The following is a 25,015-nucleotide window of genomic DNA, read 5'->3' as shown; positions in this document are numbered from 1 at the left end:
CAGTGATGAATATATATTTATATTTGACATTATTCATGTCGTCTTGGTCTAAATACATAAATTGTGGTGATTTCCCTTTAAAAATGTAAAATATTATTCTTATTCTTATGGGTAACCCTAACCCTATTATTACAGTAATATTATAAAGAAATGTTAAGATTGTGTTCCATGTTGTCAGTCAGTCATCATCTAACCACTTTATCCTCCACCAGAGGGTCGCGGGGGGTGCTGTGCCAATCTCAGCTACATCGGGCGATAGGCGGGGTCAGTGCCCTGGACACTTCGCCAGTCCATCGCAGGGCCACACACACACAACTAGAGACAAACAACCATTCACTCTCACACTCACTCCTATGGTCAATTTAGAGTGTCCAATTTACCTAAACCCCACACTGCATGTTTTTGGACTGTGGGAGGAAGCCGGAGAACCCGGAGAGAACCCACGCACACACGGGGAGAACTGGGGCTCGAACCCGGGTCTTCTCGCTGCAAGGCGAGAGTGCTAACCACTACACTACCGTGTGGCCCTGTTCCATGTTGTCATGAATATTACATGATGACACACACACACACACACACACACACACACACACACACACACACACACACACACACACACACACACACACACACAGTTTCATCACATTCACACTGAAGAAAACACCAAACTTAATCCTGGTCTTAAACTGGTTTTTGACCAGTGAGAACGTCATACTGTATACATGCAGTACATCACATGACCTAAAGTGGGCACCCAACACTGGCCCAGCAGAGGCTGCAGAGAGGATCATGGGTGTTAAACTGCCCTCCATCCAGGACTTGAATACATCCAGAATCTGCAGATCCATCACACCCCGGACTCTGGCAGACGTTACAGAACCCTGTAGAACAGGTTCTTCCCCAGGCCGTCACACTGATGAACACTCCATCAGTCACTCAGTGTCAGTAACCACTCCAAATCCAACTGACTTTATATTTATTCACTACTTTGCACTTTATATTCTCATCCTGTAAATAATGTAACACGTATATACATTTAAAAATAGACCGGACCTCTGGACACCTTATTTATTCATTTATACTCTTTTTAAATGATTGTTCTTTGTTGTTCTTCTAGTTGAATGTCTGTTATGTTATGTTGATGTTTATGTATGTTCATGTTTTACGTTTCACGTCTTGGTTTTGTCCACAAACACAAAATGATTGAGTTTGAATGATTTCTTTGTTTTTATGGAGCAAAGAAATCAGAAAATATTCACATTTAAGAAGATGAAAAATCACAGAAACTTGAATTATTAAAAATCATTCAGATTAACAGATTAATAATGGTTTGGCTCTTGTGGAAGTTTTATATATTTAATGTATATAAATATATACATACACATATGTATATGTTTGATGTCTGTGTTGTATCTTAATTATCTTAATTTTTTCATAATTATCGTCATTATCATAATTATCTTCATTATCATAATGATCTTAATTTTTTCATAATTATCTTAATTTCTTCATAATTATCTTAATTTTTTCATAATTATCTTCATTTTTTCATAATGATCTTAATTTTTTCATAATGATCTTAATTATCATAATTCTTTCTTCATGATCTAAAACGTGATGTTTTGAGGTTAAAGTTAAATGAAGTGAAGTAAAAGTCTGAACTCACTCGATGTGATGGACGTTTTCTCCTCCTTTCTGCCAAACGTACGTCATGTTGGGAGGGTCGGCCACCGCCTGGCAGCGCAGCAGTGCATTCTGGGACATGTTGAGGGAGGTGCTTTTCGGGGGGACGACAATAACGGGCGGACCTGGTGGGAGACAGGTCACACGACAATAATCATTTCAGTTCTTTTCATGACAGTATATAAATCCTGACTGTTTTATTGTTTTATGTTTATAATGTGATGAACACTAGGGGGCGCCGTCTGTTCATTACAGACATTAACCTAAAATCACTCTGTCTTTTAAGACTTACAGAGAAATGTACATTTACAGTTTTAAGAAAATCCTTCTTGGAACTTTTCCTCGTCCACAGCAGCTGGAAAATTGTCACAAAATAAATCTCCATGACGACCAAGCGACGCCGTTTCTCTCGTGTCATTATCTCAGTGTTTTCTTCACAGGAAGTGACTTTAATTCACTGGGACTTTGTCTTTTTCTGCACGCTCGTATGATGCAAGAGGAAGACACAGCCATGTAAATGACTACTGCACACACACACACACACACACACACACACACACACACACACACACACACACACACACACACGCACCACGCACACACCGCCACACACACACACACACAGAGGAAACAGCTGACCTTTGATCTTGACTCTGGTCACATGACTGACGTTCCCCTCAGAGTTGGAGGCGTGGCATGTGTACTGTCCTGCTGATTGTGTGGACAGCGCTCGCAGAAATAACGCCCCCTCCTGGTGAATGTGTCACAGATACACACACATGTACATGTCACATGATCAGACAGACACACACACATATTATGATATAATATATAACATAATAAAATAATCTAATCTAATCTAATCTAATATAATAGCTTCTCACTCACCTGATGAATCACACTCCCGTCTTTTATCCAGGTGATGGTGGGCGGAGGGTTGCCACTGGCAACACAGGTGAGAGAGAGGTGAGCTCCAACAAGAGACTCCACCACAGGAGGCGGGGCTTCAGTGAAGGTGGGTGGAGCTATGGAAGAAAACAATTGAGATGACATCATTTTATTTCAGGCACTTGAAAACACTGAAGATCAGTTTACAGAGTTTTTTAAAATGAACAAGAGTAATCTTTCACTCACTCATTCACTCACTCATTTACACGCTGCAACAAGAGCCAGGAATTGAACCCACAACCTTCCAGTTGAAAGACAACTCATCTTTCCACTGACCCACCATGGCTCAATCCTAACTCCTCTTACTTCTCGTACCTGAAGACTTTTACTTCAGTAAAATTATAAAAAAGTTTTCTGCTCACATACTTTTACTGTACAAATATCACTTTCAGGTACTTTTATGCAGACGCTGAGTTTCAGTCGCTGCTGCAGGCTGAAGACTTTAAAATCAAACTCAAATGTCATTTAAGATTTAAGTAACACGTCATTTTTCCTCCTGCTGATGCTTCATTTAAAGATTATTTCTGTTTAAAGGAAATTGAGTCAGAAAAATACATGAACTTATAAAAATGAAGTGATGATTGTTAGAGGAAGAATGATCGGAGTAAAATATTGTTGTGATGAAAGTCGAGTCTTCAATTATTAATGATATTGATTTAAAAGAGGACGAGATTCACTGTTTCTATCGTTTATTATGTTTGTCAGTTACTAATCGCATGCGTGAAAAGTAAAAACTGTTTTTAAAAAATGCTAATTCATGCTAACAGGCCTGAGGCGAAAAAAGAATTATTATTCATCCAGGATTCCAAATGTGATTTAGTTATTTATTATTTATTCTTTTTAACAGACTTTTCCACTTTTATGAGAGAGCACAGAGGAGGAGGAGGAGGAGGAGGAGGAAGACAAGCAGCAAAGGATCCTGGGATTTAGATCTGGGTGCAGGGGCCACTTATGATTTAACGTTTGAATCTTATTCACTTAAAAATAAGAAAGAAGACAATAATGGACAAGACTCACCAGACACAGAGACCAGAGTCCACGAGCCGTTCCTCCGCTCGTCTGTGGGTCTGTCCAACAACAGAATCCGACACTCGTACAAACCCTGATCCTCCAGACGCACGTCCTCCAGCCTCATGGCAGCGACACGGACCAGAGACACGCGGCCTGCAGGGACGGGGACGGACACACACAGTGTGTGAGTGTGTGTGTGTGTGTGAGACACAGAGAGACACACGGCCGTCTGCAGGTGACACTGATCTCTCACACACACACACACACACACACACACACACACACACACACACACACACACACACACACACACACACACACACACACACACACACACACACACACACACACACACACACACACACACACACACACACACACACACACACACACACACACACACACACACGCTCCTGGTTGCCAGGTGACAGAGCTCACAACCTCACCCTTTCATCAGCTCCACTCTGCAGCAGCACACGCTCTTCTCTGTGTCACAGAAAGTGACTGAAACCAGGTCAGAGACCAGGTTTTAGACCAGAGACCAGGTCAGAGACCAGGTCAGAGACCAGGTCAGAGACCAGGTTTGAGACCAGAGACCAGGTCAGAGACCAGAGACCAGGTCAGAGACCAAAGTAAAACTATTCATGGTAAGTTTTTAAGTCCAGTCTGTGTTTATTACTAATTTCTTCCCTGTAGAACTCAAATCCTTCAGTTCAAGCTAACTATTAACTATTGATGTAGTAGTGTGATTGATCAGTTATTAATTAATCATTAATCATAATCCAAATCAATAATGGTCTTAATTCATGAGACTTTTTGTGGAGGTTATGAATGAATCTCTTCTGTCTGAGAGGAGTTGTGCCCTGATTTGACTCCATATTTAATTATTAATATTCCAAATTCATAACTAATCATACTGTTAATCCTAACATTTAATAATGACGACCTGTGACGATAATACGCTGTGATCTGTGGCGTCTGCAGCAGGAGGGCGTGGCCTCAGCGTCAAAAAGAAACCAGGAAACTGGACGCGGTCGCGTGAGCAGGGATCACGCCCTGTTTGCTTTTCCACACCAGAGGAGACTGAGTCCACGCGGGGGGGCAGAGGGGTTAAAGTCCAGCTACACAAACATCAGCGTACACTCTGGGGATGAGTGTGTTTTAAAATCCTGACCTTCGACCCCTGGCAGTTTTCATGTTGACAGAGTCACAGCGTTCACGTCGTCACAGAGGAACGAGACGAGTGAAGCTGCAGCGACGTGTGTGTGTGTGTGTGTGTGTGTGTGTGCGTGTGCGCGGTGCGTGTGTGTGTGTGTGTGTGTGTGGTCAGTTTGACTTTGCATCGACGCTGTGAATAAAACAACACAATTTCCCTTTTGTCTTCATGTAAATCCTGTAAAAAACAAAAGTGTGATTAATGTTTATTTCTGCAAATATACATTATAATTTACACCGTGTTTGTCAACAACACAGGTTTAAAACTGAAGAACTGCTTTGAATCAACAAAAAGACACTTCTTTCATTTTAATCTAAATGTGTTAGAGCAGAATTTGACCATGTTACATGTCATTACATGTCATTACATGTCATTACATGTCATTTAGCAGACGCTTTTATCCAAAGTGACTTTGGATAAAGTGACCCCATATTTACAGTCAAGGTCATTTTATCTGAATTCTTACACCTTTGTGATTTGAATACATCCACTAGAATAATCTGATTGTGTCCACTGACATTGTATTTACAGCGTATTTCATGGTGTATTTTAATGTATTTTATGGTGTATTTACAGTGCATTTCACAGGGTATTTTACATAGCGGAGTCAAATTATTGCATTGATTGCGATGAATTAATTACAGTCATATTTAGCGTGTTGTGTTTCTTTTAACCGCGTTAATGTTATTTTTGATGTTAAAATCCGTTTTTATGTGTTGGGCTTCTTGTGCTTGAGTTGTTGGGGTTAGAAAACAATGGTCAGTCGCACCCTGAGGTGGACATGTGCTGTCATTGTGTGTGGAGGGCGGGGTGAGGGGCGGTGCTTACAGAGAGGAGCATGTGAGCGCTCTCGACCCAGTGAACGAGAAATGTACATTTGAAAAACGCCGCGACGGCAACATTAATAAAGGTAAAGTGATAGAAGGAGTTAGCTTACCACCGAAGCAGCTCGAGGTTAGCCTACCACGTCACTGCAAAGCACCCAGTCGCGAGTGTAGCCACAGCTAACGTTAGCGGCGAAGAAGTTAGCAATTTAGCAAGCAAACTTAACTGGTGGAGAGAACACCCCGTGTGTGAACAAGTCCGTGACCGACAGGCTAAACTGCGCGCGTGCAGAAAACACACTCGGCCTGGAACTAGAAGAAGTAATAGTACTATTACTTTATAAAGTCACTTTTTGTTATATAGCATAATCTGATCTGCCGTAATAGTGAATTTAAGTGAAAATACATCAAGGGCTTTTCTCAGCAATTTTTAGGTGAGATTAAAAAAGAGATTAATTAATCTTCTCAATTAAGCACTAATTTTACAGTTTCTCTAATGGTGTATTTACAGTGTATTTTACAGTTGTTTTAATGTATTTCACAGTGTATTTTAATGTATTTTACAGTGTATTTTGTTTATTTACAGTGTATTTTACAGTGTGTTAACAGTCCATTTTACAGTGTATTTTAAGATGTATTTACAGTGTATTTTACAGTGTATTTAAATGTATTTTACAGTGTATTTAAATGTATTTTGTATTACGATGAAATCAGAAGCTTGTTGGTGAAGAGGTAACAACTTTAAACAGAGTTCTCAGACGGTTTTCTCTGGTTTATGTTAGTGACTGAAGCAGAAGGTGAGATTTTATTGATCGTCCACTGACAGACACAGAGTTAACAGACCATAATCTATAGAAGTAGTTTAAAAGTGCAGGTTTAGTCAAACTAACACAAACGATGCCCCAGATGAAAGTTGTGTGTTTGTTCTGCAGTAGAAAGGGTGAAGTAAATGTGTTGTTATTAATACAAAGGCTTTTAAATGTCATGGAATCATTAGACTCTGTTTAGAAATGTGCTGCGTTAAAAAAACAAACAGGCTTCCATACATCACTGTGCACTTTAACTAATAACACTGTGGACGTCTCTGCTGGGGCTGAAAATGAGAGCGACAACGACAACAACAACAACAGCAACACCAGCTCCGCCTCCTCATTTAACACAAATAACCAAATTCAATTAGACAAAAAGCTGCTGCAGGTAAACATCTTCATCACAAACATCCTCCTCCCCCAAACTCTGGAAATCCAGTGTCAGGTGACAGTGACACACGCACACACACACACACACGCACACACGCACACGCACACACGACAGAGGTTTCGGTTGGAGAAAAGCAGCAGATCTGGTTTCACTCTTCATGCTTCATGTTCTCATTGAGCTTCACCCAGTCATCGTTTGAAATGTGAAGCCAGAACTGTGAAGTAATCAGACACTGAGACGCTGAGTCACTACTAACTAACATGAATGTAACTAATGTGAAGCAGGAGCAGGAGGAGGAGGAGGAGGGAGGAGCAGCAGGAGCAGGAGGAGGAGGAGCAGGAGCAGGAGTAGAGTAACATCATTTAGAAAAGAAATCAGAAAAAAACCAAATAAACAAAGAAGCAAACGTTGGAGAAACCTGAGGAGGTGAAATCCACACCTGAGCTGCAGTTTCCCATGATGCACCTGTTCCTCACACACTGACTCATCCACAGGACAAAAGCAGATAAAGCTGCTGCTGCTGTGACATCATCATCATCATCAGCCAGGCTTCAGCTCTGACTCTGGATTCTATTATAAATGTCTGGATCATATTTCCTGCTCTGTAAATCATCTGTGGACTTCCTGTTTTGGTGCCAGTCAAAATTTAAAAGAACTTTTGATGTTTGAGTAACTTTGTATTTTTGATTGATGTTAATCGTTAGTATCTTTGTCTTTGAGCGTTTTGTTCACAAATAAACTTTATTTTTGTCCTTCATTTATTGACAGACATCTTTTTTTTCAAACTCTGATATTGTTTAAATCGTCTCTGCTCGGCCACAAAAAAAAATTAATCTCACGATTAAAAAATTGACGCCGTTAATAACGCGTTTAACTGACACACAGATGTATACATACACATATATATGTGTATATATATATATATATGTATATACACATATATACATATATATGTATATATACATATATATGTATATATATATACACATATATACATACATATATGTATATACACATATACATACATATATGTATATACACATATATACACACATATATATGTGTATATACACATATATACATATATGTATATATATATACACATATATACATATATATATGTATATACACATATATACATATATGTATATATGTGTATATACACATATATATGTGTGTATATATGTGTATATACATATATATGTATATATATACACATATATACATACATATATGTATATACACATATATATACACATATATATGTGTATATATATGTGTATATACATATATACACAAATATATGTATATACATATACATATGTGTGTATATATGTATATATGTATATATGTGTATATACATATATGTATATATGTATATACACATATATACATATATGTATATATATATACACATATATACATACATATATGTATGTATATATATATACACATATATGTGTATATATGTGTATATACATAAATATATGTATATACATAAATACATATGTGTGTATATATGTGTATATACATATGTGTGTATATATATATATATATGTATATATGTAGATATACACACACACACACACACACACAAAGTGTCACAGTTAGTTTTCCACACACGTTGTTGTTGTTGTTGTTGTTGCTGCTGCAGAAACTCAAACAGAACGTCAGAGAACAGAAAAGCACAGAGACAAAAACAAACGGAGGAGCGGAGCCGCCCAGACAATCTGTCCTCTGTGTCCACCTTAGTCTCATTGTTAGTGTCTTTAAAAGGAGGAGAAGAGAATAACGGCACAAAGATATTCCTGCTGCATTCAGGACCTGTTTTCCCCACAGACCCACGGCTTTGTCCTCGTACCTGAGGGCAGAACCTGAACAATGTGGGACCATGTAACGTGAGACTTTCAAAAAAGAAGCTGTGAAAGGACAGGGAGGTGTGGTTCTGAACACGTCCCCCTGAGACACAGATACTGGGGACACATTCAAGTCTTTCTGTCACTGTGACAACTCATGACTTCAAACTCGAGGCTCGTGGGCCACATATGGCCCGCCATACTCTTCTATTTGACCCGTGAGAGAATATGTTGTGTGTGTGTTGTTTGTCATCAAGTTACGTCACTCTTTAAAGAAATAAACTTATTAAAAGTGGACTTTGAAAAGACAGAGCTCAGGCCTCGTCTGTGTTTCGTAAAGATTTAGTGAAACACAGCAGAGACATCAGATCACCTTCATTTAACATTTTTAAAAAGCTGAACGTCGTCTTCTCTCTTTCTGTATGTCTGTGTCAGCGTTACAGCGCCACACACAGGTCATGCATATGTACTACAGGGTCATTTTGTGGATGAAGACATGAAGAAAGTTGTGTTTGTCGGTTCCAGTGAACACAGCTGATATCATTTTGTGTTTTTTCTCGTGCGACATATTAAGCAATTTAAATGTTCTTACACGGCTTCAGTGAAGGATTATATGGTATTATGGGATTAAATGTTGCTACTCATGATAACGGCAATGAAGTGAGTGAAGATGAATGAAAGCTAAGTTCTTACATAAGTTTAAATGTGAATCATTATTAAGTTCAGAGCTGCAACTACTGTGTTATTTTCATGATCCATTCATCGAATGGTTGTTTGGTCCAGAAAATGTTGATCAGTCATTTCAAACCTGGAAATGATGACGTTCTCAAACGTCTTGTTTTTGTCCACAAACACAAAATGATTTCTTTGTTTTATGGAGCAAAGAAACCAGGAAATATTCACATTTAAGAAGCTGAGAAATCACAGAAACAAAAGCCTCCAACTATTGATCACAGAGTGCAGATCCAGTCCCTGGTCTTTGCTCACCTTCATACCGAGGATGAACTCTCGGAGCGTACGATCCAAACCTGATGAGGACGGGAATGTCGAGTCCCTGTCGAAGCCACTCCACCACGTGCAGCGACGCAGAGGAAACGTCAGGCGGCAACGACGGAGGGAAACTGCACTCCAGCTCCACCTGACCTCCGACCTTTCCTCGCACCTGCTGCTGCTGCTGCTGCAGACCTTCAGCCGTCACTGCTGCTTCAGGAGAGGAAAAACAACAGGAGATCATCAGCTGTTTCACTGTCCGGTGTAAAGCAAAATATAGATAAAGTTGGAGCTGAGAGCAGATTATTCTAATGAAACATGTGAAAGATCATTAAGCAGATGATTCATGGAGTCATCTGTGGATTAGAATAATGTTTACTTCATAAAAACCTCAGAAAACGTTGCTCATTGTTTGTCAAACTCTGGAAATGATGATGTTCTCGAACGTCTTGTTTTTGTCCACAAAGCAAAATGATTGAGTTTGAATGATTTCTTTGTTTCATGGAGCAAAAGATACCAGGAAATATTCACATTTAAGAAGCTGAAAAATCTATTTTCCTTCAGGCTGAACTCATCACAGACTCCAGGAGACAAAGAGGGAAATCTATGTGATCAAAGTCAAATAAAACGTTCATTCTTACATGAGAAACAAAGCGCGGCCACCACCGCGAACGTCCGTGACAGTGATTTCATCGTCTGTCCGTCATTCAACCTGCAGCATCTTTAATCTGTGGGTGAGAGACACAAACACCGTCATCATCATCATCATCATCACCACTTTACCAGAAACTGGAAATTTTCCCATATCATTAGACAAATGGTTGCAGCAGCGTCTGTTGCCAGAAAAGTGTGTTTTATATTTTGAGGGTAAAAAGCCATAAATGTCACATTAATCTTCAGTGAGCGCATGAAGGAGGATCCTCAGAGATAATGAAGGTTCTCAAACACGTTCCTTCATCATGACATCACACATACGTATGTATGTATGTATGTATATGATGATGATGTTTGTTTTCCCTTCACCATGGTCTCACTATTCACATGGTCACATGGTCTTCACTATTAATCTCATAGTCAAACAAAGGATTGGAAATATTATTTTTTACATTTATTTAAAATAACTGTGTGCCCTCACAGTGACTGTCCCATGGAAAGTTTCCAATTTGGAATATTTCCATAATTCCTGAATTGAAGTTTCCAATACCATAGAAAGTTTCAGGAAATTTACTGGGAATTTTCCACTCCTTTATAGTTGCATGGCTATTTTTATTATTCTAATTAGTAGTGTCATCATCACCAGTGTAATTTTCTACAACAATCCATGCAACTGGTTGTGTAAATGACATAATATACTTAATATATAATTATATATAATATAATTGTACTTAATATAACAGTTATAAATCTGCTCCTGGTCTCTCTCGTGTCCTTTCACCACAACCTGTCCAGGCAGATGCTGCACAGGCTTTTTCTCTCCACTGACGCCCAGTGTTTGCGCATTGTAAGATATTGATAACAGGAGAACATGATGTGGTCAGAACAAGCTCTGCTTCAATTTCTACTTGACATAAACAGTCAAACAGTCTTAAAACACACTAAAAAAGTATTTCTCTTCCACATTCATGGTGCAGATTATTGAATACTGAATATGGTCAGATGTAACACAGAGGAACCAGATCAACAATGCACTGCTTTCTTATCTTTAACCCACATCTCTAAGAGGTCCTTGTGCTGAGCTAATGACTCTATACGACACCCAAAGAGCAAGGGTCACTCAATATTAGCATGATAAATGTGTCCACACGCCCACAAAGACAAACACCTGAACATGTGCCACAGTCCACTCTTTCACTGAGCAGCAGCAGAAAAACCTGGATCAGATTAATGGTGTCCTTGTCATAGTCAGTGATCTGTGCACTTTCTGAGGATGTAGAGGGACCTTGACTGTGTGCCAGAAACAGCAGCAGCACAAACTTCAGCACCAACGTTAGCAGAAACTTTAGCAGAAACCTTAGAAGAAACTTTAGCACAAACTTCAGCACCAACGTCAGCAGAAACATTAGCAGAAACCTTAGAAGAAATGTTAGAAGAAACTTTACTTCGAAACTTCTCAGCACCAACATCAGCAGAAACTTTAGCAGAAACGTTAGAAGAGCACAAACTTCAGCACCAACGTTAGAAGAAGCTTTAGCAGAAATGTTAGAAGAAACTTTAGCACCAACATCAACGAAACTTTAGCAGAAACTTTAGCGAAGCAGAAAGGAAACTTTGTAGGAAGCTTTGTGAAATGTTAGAAAACTTTGCAGAAACGCTTAGAAGAACCTTTAGCACAAACTTCAGCACCAACGTCAGAAGAAACTTTAGCAGAAACGTTAGAAGAAACTTAAGCACAAACCTCAGCAGAAACTTTAGCAGAAGCTTTAGCAGAAATGTTAGAAGAAACTTTAGCACAAACTTCAGCACCAACTTTAGCAGAAAGGTTAGAAGAAACTTAAGCACCAATGTCAGCAGAAATTTAGCAGAAGCTTTAGCAGAAATAGTTAGAAGAAACTTCTTAGCAATGTAAACTTCTCAGCACCAACATCAGTAGAAAACTTTAGCAGAAACGTTAGGAAGAAACTTAGCACAAACTTCAGCACCAACTTTAGCAGAATGTTAGAAGAAACTTTAGCACAAACTTCAGCACCAACTTTAGCAGAAAGGTTAGAAGAAACTTAAGCACCAATGTTAGCAGAAATTTAGCAGAAAATTTAGCAGAAATGTTAGAAGAAACTTTAGCAAAAACTTTAGAATAAACTTTAGCAGAAACGTTAGCAGAATCTTTAGCAAAAGCTTTAGCATAAACGTTAGCAAAAACTTTAGCAAAAACGGTTGCAGAAACGTTAGCAAAAAGGTTAGCAGAAACTTTAACAGCAGAAGAGACAGATCAGGTCAGATGAAACCCCATAGAGAAAACCAGTGCGTGTGCGCGTGTGTGCGTGTGTGTGTGTGCGTGTGTGCGCGTGCGTGTGTTCATGCAAAGCAGCACGGCAGAGAAGTTATTACATTTGAATGTTGGATGATGTTTTAATGAGGCCGAGTGAGACCAGCTCGTGTTGTCAGCCTCCTCACCCTTCATCGACCGATGACAATCCAATATCCAATAATGACATTGTGATGAACAGAGCACAGTCAGAGCCGTCTGATATAGATTATTTACACTTCTGCTGCTTCTTTATAAAAAACATAGAAGTGTAAAAGCAGAGGAAATGTGACAAACACAGCGAGAAGAGCGCGGGATTCAATGTGAACCACAACTGCTGCCGAACAGAAAACAGCGTGCTCAGGTGAGAGACGCCGCCATGGCAACGCAGGCGACGACGCTGGGGTTTTCTGCCTCCGACACCGAGGGCAGCATGCATAAACATGACGCTTCAAACGTAGAAATGAACCAGGCAGAAGATTTATCAGCTGACACCGGGACAGACGTGCTGGTGTTGTAATTTACATAAGGAGAGAAATGTGGAGCAGCTGATTAATGGCACCGACGGCACAGACAGACATTTATCAGCCGTTTAAAGCCCACAGATAAACCTGCATAAACCTGGATGTACTCGTGTTTGTGTTCCATCGGTGTCCCGTGAGACTCTCACCATGGAGCGCGTTTGTTTGTGCTCGCAGCGCGTCCTCGTTCACAGAGTCAGGACGGAGTTAGTGTCTGCAGCCAAATAAACCGCATCACAAACAACTAACCAGCACCGCAACTTTAAACTACACTTAACTCCACTGTGACTAAAGTTAACTATACTGTTCTAGTTAGTGACTAAACTAAACTTAACTCCACTGTGACTAAACTAAAGTGAACTCCACTGTTCTAGTTAGTGACTAAACTACACTTAACTCCACTGTGACTAAAGTTAACTATACTGCTCTAGTTAGTGACTACACTAAACTTAACTCCACTGTGACTAAACTAAACTTAACTATACTGTGACTAAACTAAACTTAACTATACTGTGACTAAACTAAACTTAACTATACTGTGACTAAACTAAACTTAACTCCACTGTTCTAGTTAGTGCCTAAACTACACTTAACTCCACTGTGACTAAAGTTAACTATACTGTTCTAGTTAGTAACTAAACTAAACTTAATTATACTGTGACTAAACTAAACTTAACTCCACTGTTCTAGTTAGTGCCTAAACTACACTTAACTCCACTGTGACTAAAATTAACTATACTGTTCTAGTTGGTGACTAAAAAAACTCCACTGTTCTAGTTAGTGACTAAACTAAACTATACTGTGACTAAACTAAACTTAACTCCACTGTTCTAGTTTGTGACTAAACTAAACTTAACTCCACTGTTCTAGTTAGTGACTAAACTAAACTTAACTCCACTGTTTCACTAACGTCACTGAACATTTGAACATTTTTGTCCTCAAACAAACGTCTGATGTTCAAGCAAAAACCTCAGATTAGAGCAGCTGAGTCAATAATAATCTGGATTTTTGGTCAGTCTTTAAGCCTTTTACACACACACACACACACACACACTGCTCTAGTGTCAGTGTTCTAAAGTAACAAAGTACAAATACTTCATACAAACACATACATATATGCATACATACGTACGTATATATACACACACACACACACACACACACACACACACACTGCTCTAGTGTCAGTGTTATAAAGTAACAAAGTACAAATACTTCATACAAACACATATATATGCACACACACACACACACACACACACTGCTCTAGTGTCAGTGTTATAAAGTAACAAAGTACAATACTTCATACAAACATATATATACACACACACACACACACACTGCTCTAGTGTCAGTGTTATAAGTAACAAAGTACAAATACTTCATACAAACATATATATACACACACACACACACTGCTCTAGTGTCAGTGTTATAAAGTAACAAAGTACAAATACTTCATACAAACATATATATACACACACACACACACACACTGCTCTAGTGTCAGTGTTATAAAGGATGTGAGGAATTATCAGTGCCTTTTATTTGTTTCACATTTAAAAAATACTGCATTATTTCTTTTTTTAATCTCTTGTTTGGTTTATGTCAACGCAGAACTCCCCCCTCACATCCAACATGGAATGATCCTTAATAACAGAATTAGATTAGATTATTTCATTTCTCCTCATACAGATGAATCATTATTTATTTAAAGGACTTTAAATAAAAACGTTTGTTTTATTTGATAGAATCTTAAAGTTTGGCTCAAGCTCCTCACCAGCCGCTCAAAGTGACGTCATTCATTCATTCATTCGGTTATTTAAATGAGAAAAGTTTAAATTAATTAACAATCAATGAAACAACTATGTGAAGAGTTGATGATTTTTGTCACTAATGATATGAAACCGTGTCCTCGTGCTCTGCGGGAAAACTACATAGACAATGTGAAGGTTCGAGAGTGAACGTTTGAACCGTTTTCCTCACGCTTTCACCGTCATTCACTCGTTCATTCTGTGTCTCTCACCTTGTTTCCACCGCTGCTGCTGCTTTAAAACCTCATCCTTCACAAAGTCCCTGCGTCTGCTTTTAATTCGTGAAGCAGCTTCTCAGTCTGGACCTGGTTCTTCTCAGTCTGGACCTGGTTCTTCTCAGTCTGGACCTGGTTCTTCTCAGTCTGGACCTGGTTCTGGACTTAGTTCCTCAGTGAATGAAAATCCTCCTGAAATGAGGAACGGTTCTTCCTTCAAAGCTCCGCAGGCTACAGGTGTTTCATTTCACCTACAGATGACACACGAGCTGTGGGTGTGTCCTCACCCACTTTAACCTCCTCCCCCTCCTGTTTACTCTCCGCTTTCAAAGCCTTGGATTAAACCACTGCAGTTAAACTCGGTCCAAAAAGCCCTTTCATGTTTAAACCAGTGCAGATTAAATTAAACACTTTATTATTGATGCAGCCAAACGAGGAAAAAGCCTTTAATCCCCTGAAGGAGTCCTGCTCAGTGCTGACCACCAGAGGGCGCCCTTTACCTGCTCTCACTGACCAAACAGAGGGGAAAGGTCACGCTGGTTTGTCTGACAGGAAAAATAAAAAGACACATGTAATAATATAATATAATATAATATAATATAATATAATATGATATAATATAATCTAATATAATACAATATAATATAATTTAATATAATATAATATGATATAACATAATATATGATATAATATAATATAATATAATGTAATGTAATGTAATGTAATGTAATGTAATATAATATAATATAATATAATATAATATAATATAATACAAGTCCCAAATCAACAATATATACAACAAATAGACTTACAATCAGAAATATAAAATAAAACGTTTTCCAGCTTTATTGTTCTCGCACAATTTCAACTGTTTTTTATTCAAGAAAATGACGTAAACGTGTTAAGATTTTAAAAATGGGAAGAAAAAATACACAGAAACTTTATACAGCAAGAAATAAATTTAATACAGAAAATATATGTATATAACCCTAACCCTTCGTATATATATATATATGTATATATATATACATATATATATATTGTTCTTTGACAACATAACAATATTTGAATAAAACTGCAAATATAACCCTTCGGTGATTTTATAATCTTTACTGTAAACCAGTGCAGTTTGTAACAGCAGTAAATTAAAGGCATCTGTTTCACCTCTTTATTCCAGGTTTGTGAAGGTTTTTAGATATTTTACTGATTTATTTGTACATCCTAACATCTATTCATGAAATCTTTTTTTTAATTGTATTTTAAAAAAAATAAAATAATAATCTTTAACGTTAATGTCACTTCCTGAGATCTCAAAGTCACGAGGTTTGAACGCGACAGTCACGCGTGACTTCCGTCGGCAGCCGAGTTCACGTTCCGTGCGTCGCCACTTTGACCGTGTTTTGTTTAGTTTGTTTGTTTCCTCCATTTTCACTTTAAAGCAACATAAAAAAAACATCTGTTGACGACAACAGCGCCCTCTGCTGGACGGCACATTACTCTGCTTTACAACTGTACAGTGAGGTCATATTAAATAACAAAGTGCATCGACCTAACGACTTTGGGGTCAAGTTTGAATGTAAACATTAGAGTTTGGGTTCCAGAGATTTAAAGTTTGTGTGAGTCTCTCCTTCATCACCAAGAAAAACATGTCGAACAGAATCGATAGTGAATCAAAGGGAATTAAAACAATATGAGTGACTTGTGACTTCACAAATTCAATTCAGGAAAAGCAGCAGTATTAACATTTAAATCTGTGATCAATCATCGATCGTCGTTAGGACTGAACAATGAATCACTTTCATCAGCTGAAGGTTATTTACAAAATCTTATCGTTTCATTTCTTATTGTTCAAATGGCAATAACTGCCAGAAAAATCATAATGAAATCATTCAGCCCTTATAGTCATAATCTCAATATAAATGTTTATAATATAATTATTATCATTTTGTTTATCTAAATATACACTCACTCACATGATATATATGACTTCAATCATATTTAACTTGAACAAAGAATTTCTATTATCTGAGACCAACCTGCAACACCGCCGTGATCCAGCAGGGGGCCACGGTTCTACTGTAAACTAAGCTTTAGCGTGGAGGATGACTCAGCACACGTGAGCTATATAAAATGCAGGCTCATGCGTGTAGTTCACCTGTGGATCAACAGGAGGCGACGTTTGTTTTTTGTTTGTTTTTTCTCTTTTGCGACAAACATTCACAGACGTCACGGCGGCGGCAGCGTCTCCACCAATCAGCAGCCGGCGTTCACATCAGTCACCAAAGTCGGGGATGTCGTCGTACGAGTAACCCCGGAAACCTTTGGCAGCGTAGTAGGCGATTCTCAGGTGGTAGAACCCAGGGAGGAAGACGAGCAGCCCGATGATGATGACGGGAATGGTACGGTCCGGATGCTGAGGACAAGGAAACACACACACACACACACACACGATCAGGACAACAGCTGTGTGTGTGTGTGTGAGGGGGCGGGGTTTCAAACTCACGGCTCACGGGCCAAATGTGGCCCTCTGATCATTTTAATGGGGCCCACCTCTTAAATCACATTACGACTGATTTCTGTCATTGAAAACAATATATTGTTCCATATCAACACAAATGCTTTTATTTTGAAATTCTATCAAATATTGTGTGTAATATTGTTATTGTGTTACCATAAGAGAGCTGAACCCCTCCTGACCACAATAATCCAGAATAATCCAGACGTCCACAACTCCTCAGATTATATCCTCACACTTTAGATTGTGATAGATATGTGTCATCATAATAAATGGAGTGACGTGTTTGGTTTCACCAGCAGATGGCAGTCACCACCTCTCACTGTAGTTTAAGGCTTTTAATCAGATTATATTTTATATTGATAATGTCTAGATATACATTATGCTTGTTGATTTTCTTCTATATCACGTTCTTTAAAGCTCGAGTCATTTCAGATCAGATTAAATATAGAATCTGAGGCTGCAGCAGAGAATCCACCAACTATGAAAAAACAAACTGGAGACGAGGACGAGGACTCAGAGACACTGAGACTCAGAGACACTGAGACTCAGAGGCACTGAGAGACTCAGAGACGATCAGTGAAAGACAATGATTTTAGCCACTTCAACCTCATAGATTTTCTCTATGGACTCTGGTGTGGGAGAAAAGTCTGTCCAACAGTGAGATAAAGACGTGAACGTTGGAGACACTGAGATGAACAGTGTGACATTTGTGCTCATGTTGAAACCAAACTCACCTCCACTTGAATGGTTCCCGACAGCAGAAGAGCCCCGAAGATGATGAGCAAGGAGCCGATCAGAAACAGGAACAGTGCCAGAGCAATGGCCTTGTACGGAACCTTTGGTGGACTTTTCTTAAACTGAAAATGAAATATGAAATAGATGATTTGAGTGTTGACTACAACAGAAACAGAAGTTGTATAAATAAATAAATAAACGCCCTCATGTCATTAAAAAAAGGATTCACCTCAAATCCATCACTCGAGGCAGTAAATCGTTAACTAATTACCAGGTTGTCGAACAATGTAACAATAACAACAACACAGGAGCGTGAGTCAGCGTCAGAGAGCTGTGTTTCCATCACACTCTTTTTAATCAGCAACAATCATAAACTGTGTAAAAGTAAAACATGAACACTCAGAGCGATTTTTCATTACTTTAGTCATCTCAATCAGAAGATTGATCTCTCAGGTGAATCCTGTGGTCGTGCACTTTAACAAATGACATTTCCAATATGAGCATCAGTATCATCAGTAAATGGAAAGAAACCTGATTGTGACTCATGTTGTGTACGTAGAGTGATTAAAGCAGACACTGCTCACCTGTAAGTCTATATATCCGTCCTCATCAGCAGCCACACGTGAATACTTCACTTTACTGTTGGAACCTGCTGCTCCCAACATGTTGCTGCGAGCTGCCTTCATAGTTGTTCCATAGGAGCTGCACACACACACACACACACACACACACACACACACACACACACAGCAGCAGTATATCATTCATAGTCTTGTCTTATTTATCAACTGGACTCGTTGGTTTATGACATGTGGACGAGAACATCCTCAGATACCAGTGACAGTCTGTGAATGTATAGATGTTCCTTCGCCACACTGTCTGACAACATCATCAACCATCCTGTGACCCTCACACCTCAACACCACTGAGTTTTTCTGCTGGATTATTTCACCAAAACATCACATTTTAAAAAGCCACAGCACATGGAGTGAAAATGGAGAACACGTCCATGTCTCTCCTCCTTCATTTCCACTGTCTGAGTGTGTGACAAGTGAAGTATATTCTCCTCCAGCTGTCACCGTCTCCGTTCAATCCATGACCAGGTCACTGTTAAAAGCAGTGCAGTGGTGAAATGAGATGTTTGCAGCACATCATCTCGATTGCTTTGGGCAACTTTCCATCGACAACACACGTTGTTTTTAAGTACGAAGGCAAATCAATGTTTTCTCACACATCGCAGGAAAGTAGTCATTTAAAATGATGCTTCTATAAAGAACACTTTGAATTTATCTCCTCATACCAACTCATAACACTGGGCAATAATTCATCAACAAACGTCATGATAGAATCTACTTCACTAATATTTCATAGTATTTTGTGCTGAAGTCGACTTCCTCGTGAGTGTGACAGGCTGTCACTCCATCACTGCACTCACAACACAGTGTGTGTGTGTGTCTACACTGACACACTCACAGCTTTTTTTCCTTTCAACCAAACTCATGCAAATAATCTCATAACGATGAAAATAAAAAACAGAATGCAATAAATAAACATATCAAATTAAAACCATGTATGGTATGTGAGGAATCATATTGCATATTTCTGCTGCTTTGCTGTTTCTTTTGAACCATGTTTTAACATCACATTTATGAATACAACATTTCCTTTAACGGGTAAAAGGTCATAAAACACAAAATATCGATGTATTCCAGTTAAATTAAAGAAGTTAGTCTTTATCTCTAAATAAAATAACTGTATAAAAGCAGAAAATGCTGCTAGTGACGGCCTCGTATGACGTCACGGCTAATAAACAAACTTAGCTTTAGCATTAGCTTACCAGAAGTTGTGCTGACGAACGCAGACTCGTGTTCGAAGTGAAAAGAGTCGTTTAAACTCGTTTCTTGCGTCTCGTTACGTTCTTACCTGAGTTACAGGTGCAGTGAAATTCAGTAGACGTTGTTTAAATCCAGAGAAACTGAGAAAAGCGGAGATGTTTTCATCATCCTGGGGAAAAGATCCGCGTCCACTTCCTGGATTATTCCCCCCGCAGTTTCACGCATGCGCAGAAGCCGCATGTCCCGCTGCTACTCCATGTTGTCCATCCGTACGATCCGTATCCACGAACATTAGCGTCGGTGCCGCGAAACGTCAACGTCGCCGCCATGTTGGTCCGGGAATGAAAGCATTTATTTGTTCACAAAACAGAGCTTATTTTGTTTATCTTGCTAAAAAAAAAACGTGGAGTGGAAGAAAAAGAGAGCACAGGTGTTTGTTTGTAGGGAAAATATCACTGATTCAAAGCTTCTTAAAAACAAACATCCAGGTGAATGGAACACACCTCTGTGTATTTTTGAACTATATTTATAATAATGCACTGATATTTCTATTTCTATGTTTCTATGTCGTTTTAAATAAGGTGCAAATTAAAAGTTTGAATTCACGTCAGTGTTAGAGATATGGCTGTTAATGAGCCACTTCATTATGCAATTGGTGACATTGTGATTTGGGTCACAATCATTTAGCGACTTTAAAAAATGGCTCCTCACATATGAAGTTTGAGAAACACTAGTTTAAAGTGTGCAGAAACTTCAGCATCTTCTGAAAATGTACCTTCTCTGTCTCCAACTCCATTAATATTAATATATTAACTCCATTAATATTAAAAAAACAGCACTGTTCTGGAGAAATACAGTGTGTTCCTATAGTACTGCATATATACATCATATTAACACATGATTCACTTCACTGCTAAAATAAAAGGGAAATATCCTGTGTATGTGATCATCATCAGACTCGGTGAGGAAGAGGACGACAGGAAGTGTACATTCATGGGTTATTTATAAACTACTGAGCTGCTTTAATCTGTCCTCTTTCTTGTCTCCACCCACCTCTCCTTCACTACCCCCTTCCTTCCTTCCTTCCTCTCCTCTCTCTTAACTCGACCGGTCGAGGCAGATGTTCGTCTGCTTCTGTCACAGATTTCATGATCTTATAATGAAAAGTGTGTTGAGATAATGTATATTATGAATCAGTTCTATACAAATCAAATTCAATTTAACTTTAATTTAGTTTGAGTTTCAGGTGCAGCATACTTTCCAGTATAAATAATAGTTAGATATTTATTATGTAAATATGATGTTGTGTATTAAGGTGAAGATCAAACTGATTTATATGACACATTTAAAAACAATATGTTTAAATGAAATTAAAAATACAATACGGTAACAGTCACAAAATAAAGTGAGTGAAAACTGACTAAAATCTGACTGTCTGAGTGTTTTGTGTGTGATCACTGACTCTTAAATGAAATAAAGAATAAATAAAACATAGTGGGAAACAGTTCCCTCTGCTCTATAAATAAGAAACTTCCAACATTATAGGGTTTAGTGAGAAACCTGGAGGGAAAAAGGCTTTCCACCTGAGCTGTTAGTGAAGGAGTGCAAAACTCAACTCACGCCAATCTGTCTGTGTTACATGACAAACTGTGAGAAACGTTTACAGTTCAGTATCAAACTTCTCCAGGTCACTCAAAAAATGAAAATGTGACAAACGACCCGTGGACAGTTTTCTGTGATTTAATGTCCAGACGGATGCAGTTTTATATACGACCAGGCGGACGTATGGAGCATGGAGGTCCACGCCTCACACACACACACACACACAGGGAAACACTGTTTCAGTGTGACATCATCACAAAGAGTCCAAACCCTGCTGTCACTGTGTGAGCTTTAAAGTCATCATCATCATCATCATCATCCATCATCATCACCACCATCATCATCATCATCATCATCATCACCATCTTCATCACCACCATCATCATCCTCATCATCACCATCTTCATCACCACCATCATCACCATCATCATCATCATCATCATCACCATCATCATCATCATCATCATCATCATCACCACCATCATCATCATCACCATCATCATCACCATCATCATCATCATCATCACCATCATCATCATCATCATCACCATCTTCATCACCACCATCATCATCATCATCATCATCATCATCATCACCATCTTCATCACCACCATCATCATCATCATCATCACCAGCAGCAGAGCAGGGATTTTCTGCTGTTTTGCATCACAGCAGGTTTTTATTGTGTCATCATCTCCTTCACTCAGCCACAAACCTCACTGATCTCACTAATCTGTCCACTTCTGCCTCCATCACTGAGTTCAAATGTCTTATTTTGTCTCTTCAGTGTTTGAAATCTTGTTCAGATTGACTTCAGTGACACACAGTGACCACACGAGGCAGCAGAGGACCAGCAGCTCCCGTGGGTTTGGTGTGGGAGAGTGAGAGCTTTACAGACTTCAGTTTCCTGGTGAAAAAGTCCGTCTCACACTGAGATAAAGACGTGAACGTGTGACGCAGATATTGCAGATTTTATTAGATGAGTCTTTTGTTTAGTGAAAAATGAAGAATTTTAAGACACAAAATAACACATGTGTGCAGGAAGGAATTTCATCCTGAAACTTGGAGGAAAACACAGATGCTGCATGGACGGATGAGCTTGATGTCGCTGGACTCACTCACTGTGAAACACAGACTGAACACTGTTTACTCTCAGTCAACACATTTATTTACTGGTCATTTATTTAAGTTTGATAAACATTTCACTTTTCATTTTCTACACAAAGTCCTTTATTTTATTTTACATGTTTGCCTCTTTTTTCTGTTCGACCCCAGAGGCTTTGTGAGTGAATGAAAACAAAAGTGCTCATTTTAAATTCCATTTCCTCGTCTCTGACTTCACTCTCTGATTAATTGGAGCCGTCGTATCTTTTTCCCTCCAAACGAGTGGCTGCTATCACGGTCACGTCCTCCAGCATCTCCAGCACAGAAAATTGAATTAGCATCCACATCAGCGTTTTCAGCAGCTTATATATAGTGTACTGTGTATATGTATGTACATATATATATGTATATATATATATATAGTGTGCTGTCAGTTAAACGTGTTATTAAAGTGTTATTAACGTGTTATTAACCTTGTTAACACAAACCCATTTTAACAGCGTGAGATTAACAAACTTTGTGGTTTTTTTCACATGCTGTTGCAACAACTAGTAACGTTAGAAAAACTACAACAACACACCAGATCTAACTAGAGTGGAAACAACACAACAACAGGCACGCTGCACACACGTGTTTGGGCCAAAGAGTAGTAGCTAACGTTGTGTTTTCAGTGTGCGCTTCTCCGATCATCTGTCCACGTCATGATGTCTGCAGTGTTACCAGTGTGGTTTCAAACCAAATTATGTGAAGCAGCATTCTGTGCTCGGAGACACTGGAAGCACCGTACACACACACACACATGCACGCACACACACACACAAACACACACACACTATCAGGGGCACACAATAGTAAAAACATGTGTACAACGATGACATGCGATGACATGTAAATTCATTTCCTTTAAATGGACAGACGGGCGTCACGCAGACGCTGCACACGCGTTGTTGCGTATACGACTACATACGACTACATACGACTACATACGACTACGTGACGACTACGTGACGACTGCGTGACGGGTGCGTGACGGGTGAACTACGTCTCAAATACGTGACATGAAGACCACGTGTGACTGTTAATGAGCGCACACACACTGTGTAGTGTTTGTGGAAATCAAACAGCACACATGCCCACTTTACAACCAACCTCTGTTTAAAATAATGTCCATGGTTTAAATGTTATGACCATAATTTACAGTTATTAAATGCCCACGTCACCACATGTGGGACCGTAGGTGTCAGATACGCCGGGGACACCGGGGACATGTCCTCAGCACTATTTATGATCAACAATTTTGTCCCCACCACTTCTAAAATTTTTAATCAATTTATCATTAACACTCAAACCAACGGAAATAATGTAGAGAAATACCAAAAACCATAACATTCATAATTCATTTACATATAATTTCCATAATCAAAGTACAAAGTGAAAATAAATAGATGTGTAATGTAAATACAGAAGAGAGAAAATGTGTTTATTGACTTGATTATCAGAAATTGAATCTGCTCTTGAAATTACAGATAAAAGCCTTTTATTTTTTTATTTATAACTCAATAGAAATTGAGTTATTTCTTTAAACTTAAAACTGTTTAATTAACATATGTCAAATCACTTCACTTCTCTCTTGCCGCTCCTGTCGGGGCTCGCGCGCCACAACGGGCTTTTGTGCTCATGCGCACACGCACTCACTCACTCACACACACACACACATGCATGCGCACGCACTCACGCACGTTTCATGAATAAATTAATGTTACATTTCTATCCCATTTTACTGTCACTTGCTATTTTAAACCTGTTAGATGTGTTTCGACAAAGAGCTTGTTTAGAAAAAGAGTGTTTTTGTGGCTGAATGGAGATTATTATAATAATTAATAAACATTAATAAAAGTCATTATAATGATAATGAGGGGGGCTCTGAGGTCACAGGGTCATGCACGGTCAGTGGAGGACGAGGGCACGTGTGAACAAATCA

At 38.9% G+C, this 25,015-nt stretch overlaps 2 protein-coding genes across 6 annotated transcripts in view; both read right to left on the bottom strand.

The window, feature by feature from the left end:
- Positions 1–15,482, bottom strand: part of igsf9a (immunoglobulin superfamily, member 9a) — a 42,212-nt gene extending 26,730 nt beyond the window's left edge. For 3 of the 4 annotated variants that reach the window (XM_044012678.1, XM_044012676.1, XM_044012677.1), the window contains exons 1-7: positions 15,238–15,482; positions 10,370–10,456; positions 9,726–9,941; positions 3,649–3,795; positions 2,572–2,708; positions 2,323–2,434; positions 1,667–1,808 (exon numbers count right to left, since the gene is read on the bottom strand). In XM_044012678.1, coding sequence (XP_043868613.1) covers positions 1,667–1,808; positions 2,323–2,434; positions 2,572–2,708; positions 3,649–3,795; positions 9,726–9,941; positions 10,370–10,421 — 806 coding nt within the window. In that variant the 5' untranslated portion in view covers positions 10,422–10,456; positions 15,238–15,482. The remainder of the gene's footprint in view (positions 1–1,666; positions 1,809–2,322; positions 2,435–2,571; positions 2,709–3,648; positions 3,796–9,725; positions 9,942–10,369; positions 10,457–15,237) is intronic. The other variant, XM_044012679.1, reaches the window with a different exon arrangement.
- An 853-nt stretch (positions 15,483–16,335) lies between these two features.
- On the bottom strand, positions 16,336–20,544 carry tmem230a (transmembrane protein 230a). Of its 2 annotated transcripts, none has more exons than XM_044013031.1 (4): positions 20,331–20,544; positions 19,078–19,195; positions 18,493–18,615; positions 16,336–17,653 (listed from the first exon to the last, which is right to left on the bottom strand). In XM_044013031.1, exons 2-4 carry the CDS (start codon positions 19,177–19,179, stop codon positions 17,513–17,515), a joined length of 366 nt encoding a protein of 121 aa, XP_043868966.1. In that variant the 5' UTR covers positions 19,180–19,195; positions 20,331–20,544; the 3' UTR covers positions 16,336–17,512. The 2 variants fall into 2 exon arrangements, with proteins under 2 accessions (XP_043868966.1, XP_043868965.1); XM_044013030.1 differs by having other exon boundaries at positions 20,417–20,544.
- Positions 20,545–25,015: the final 4,471 nt, after the last annotated feature.

Source organism: Solea senegalensis, linkage group LG21, assembly GCF_019176455.1.
Source record: "Solea senegalensis isolate Sse05_10M linkage group LG21, IFAPA_SoseM_1, whole genome shotgun sequence".
Classification (NCBI taxonomy): domain Eukaryota; kingdom Metazoa; phylum Chordata; class Actinopteri; order Pleuronectiformes; family Soleidae; genus Solea; species Solea senegalensis.
This window is presented reverse-complemented; position numbering and strand designations above follow the sequence as displayed.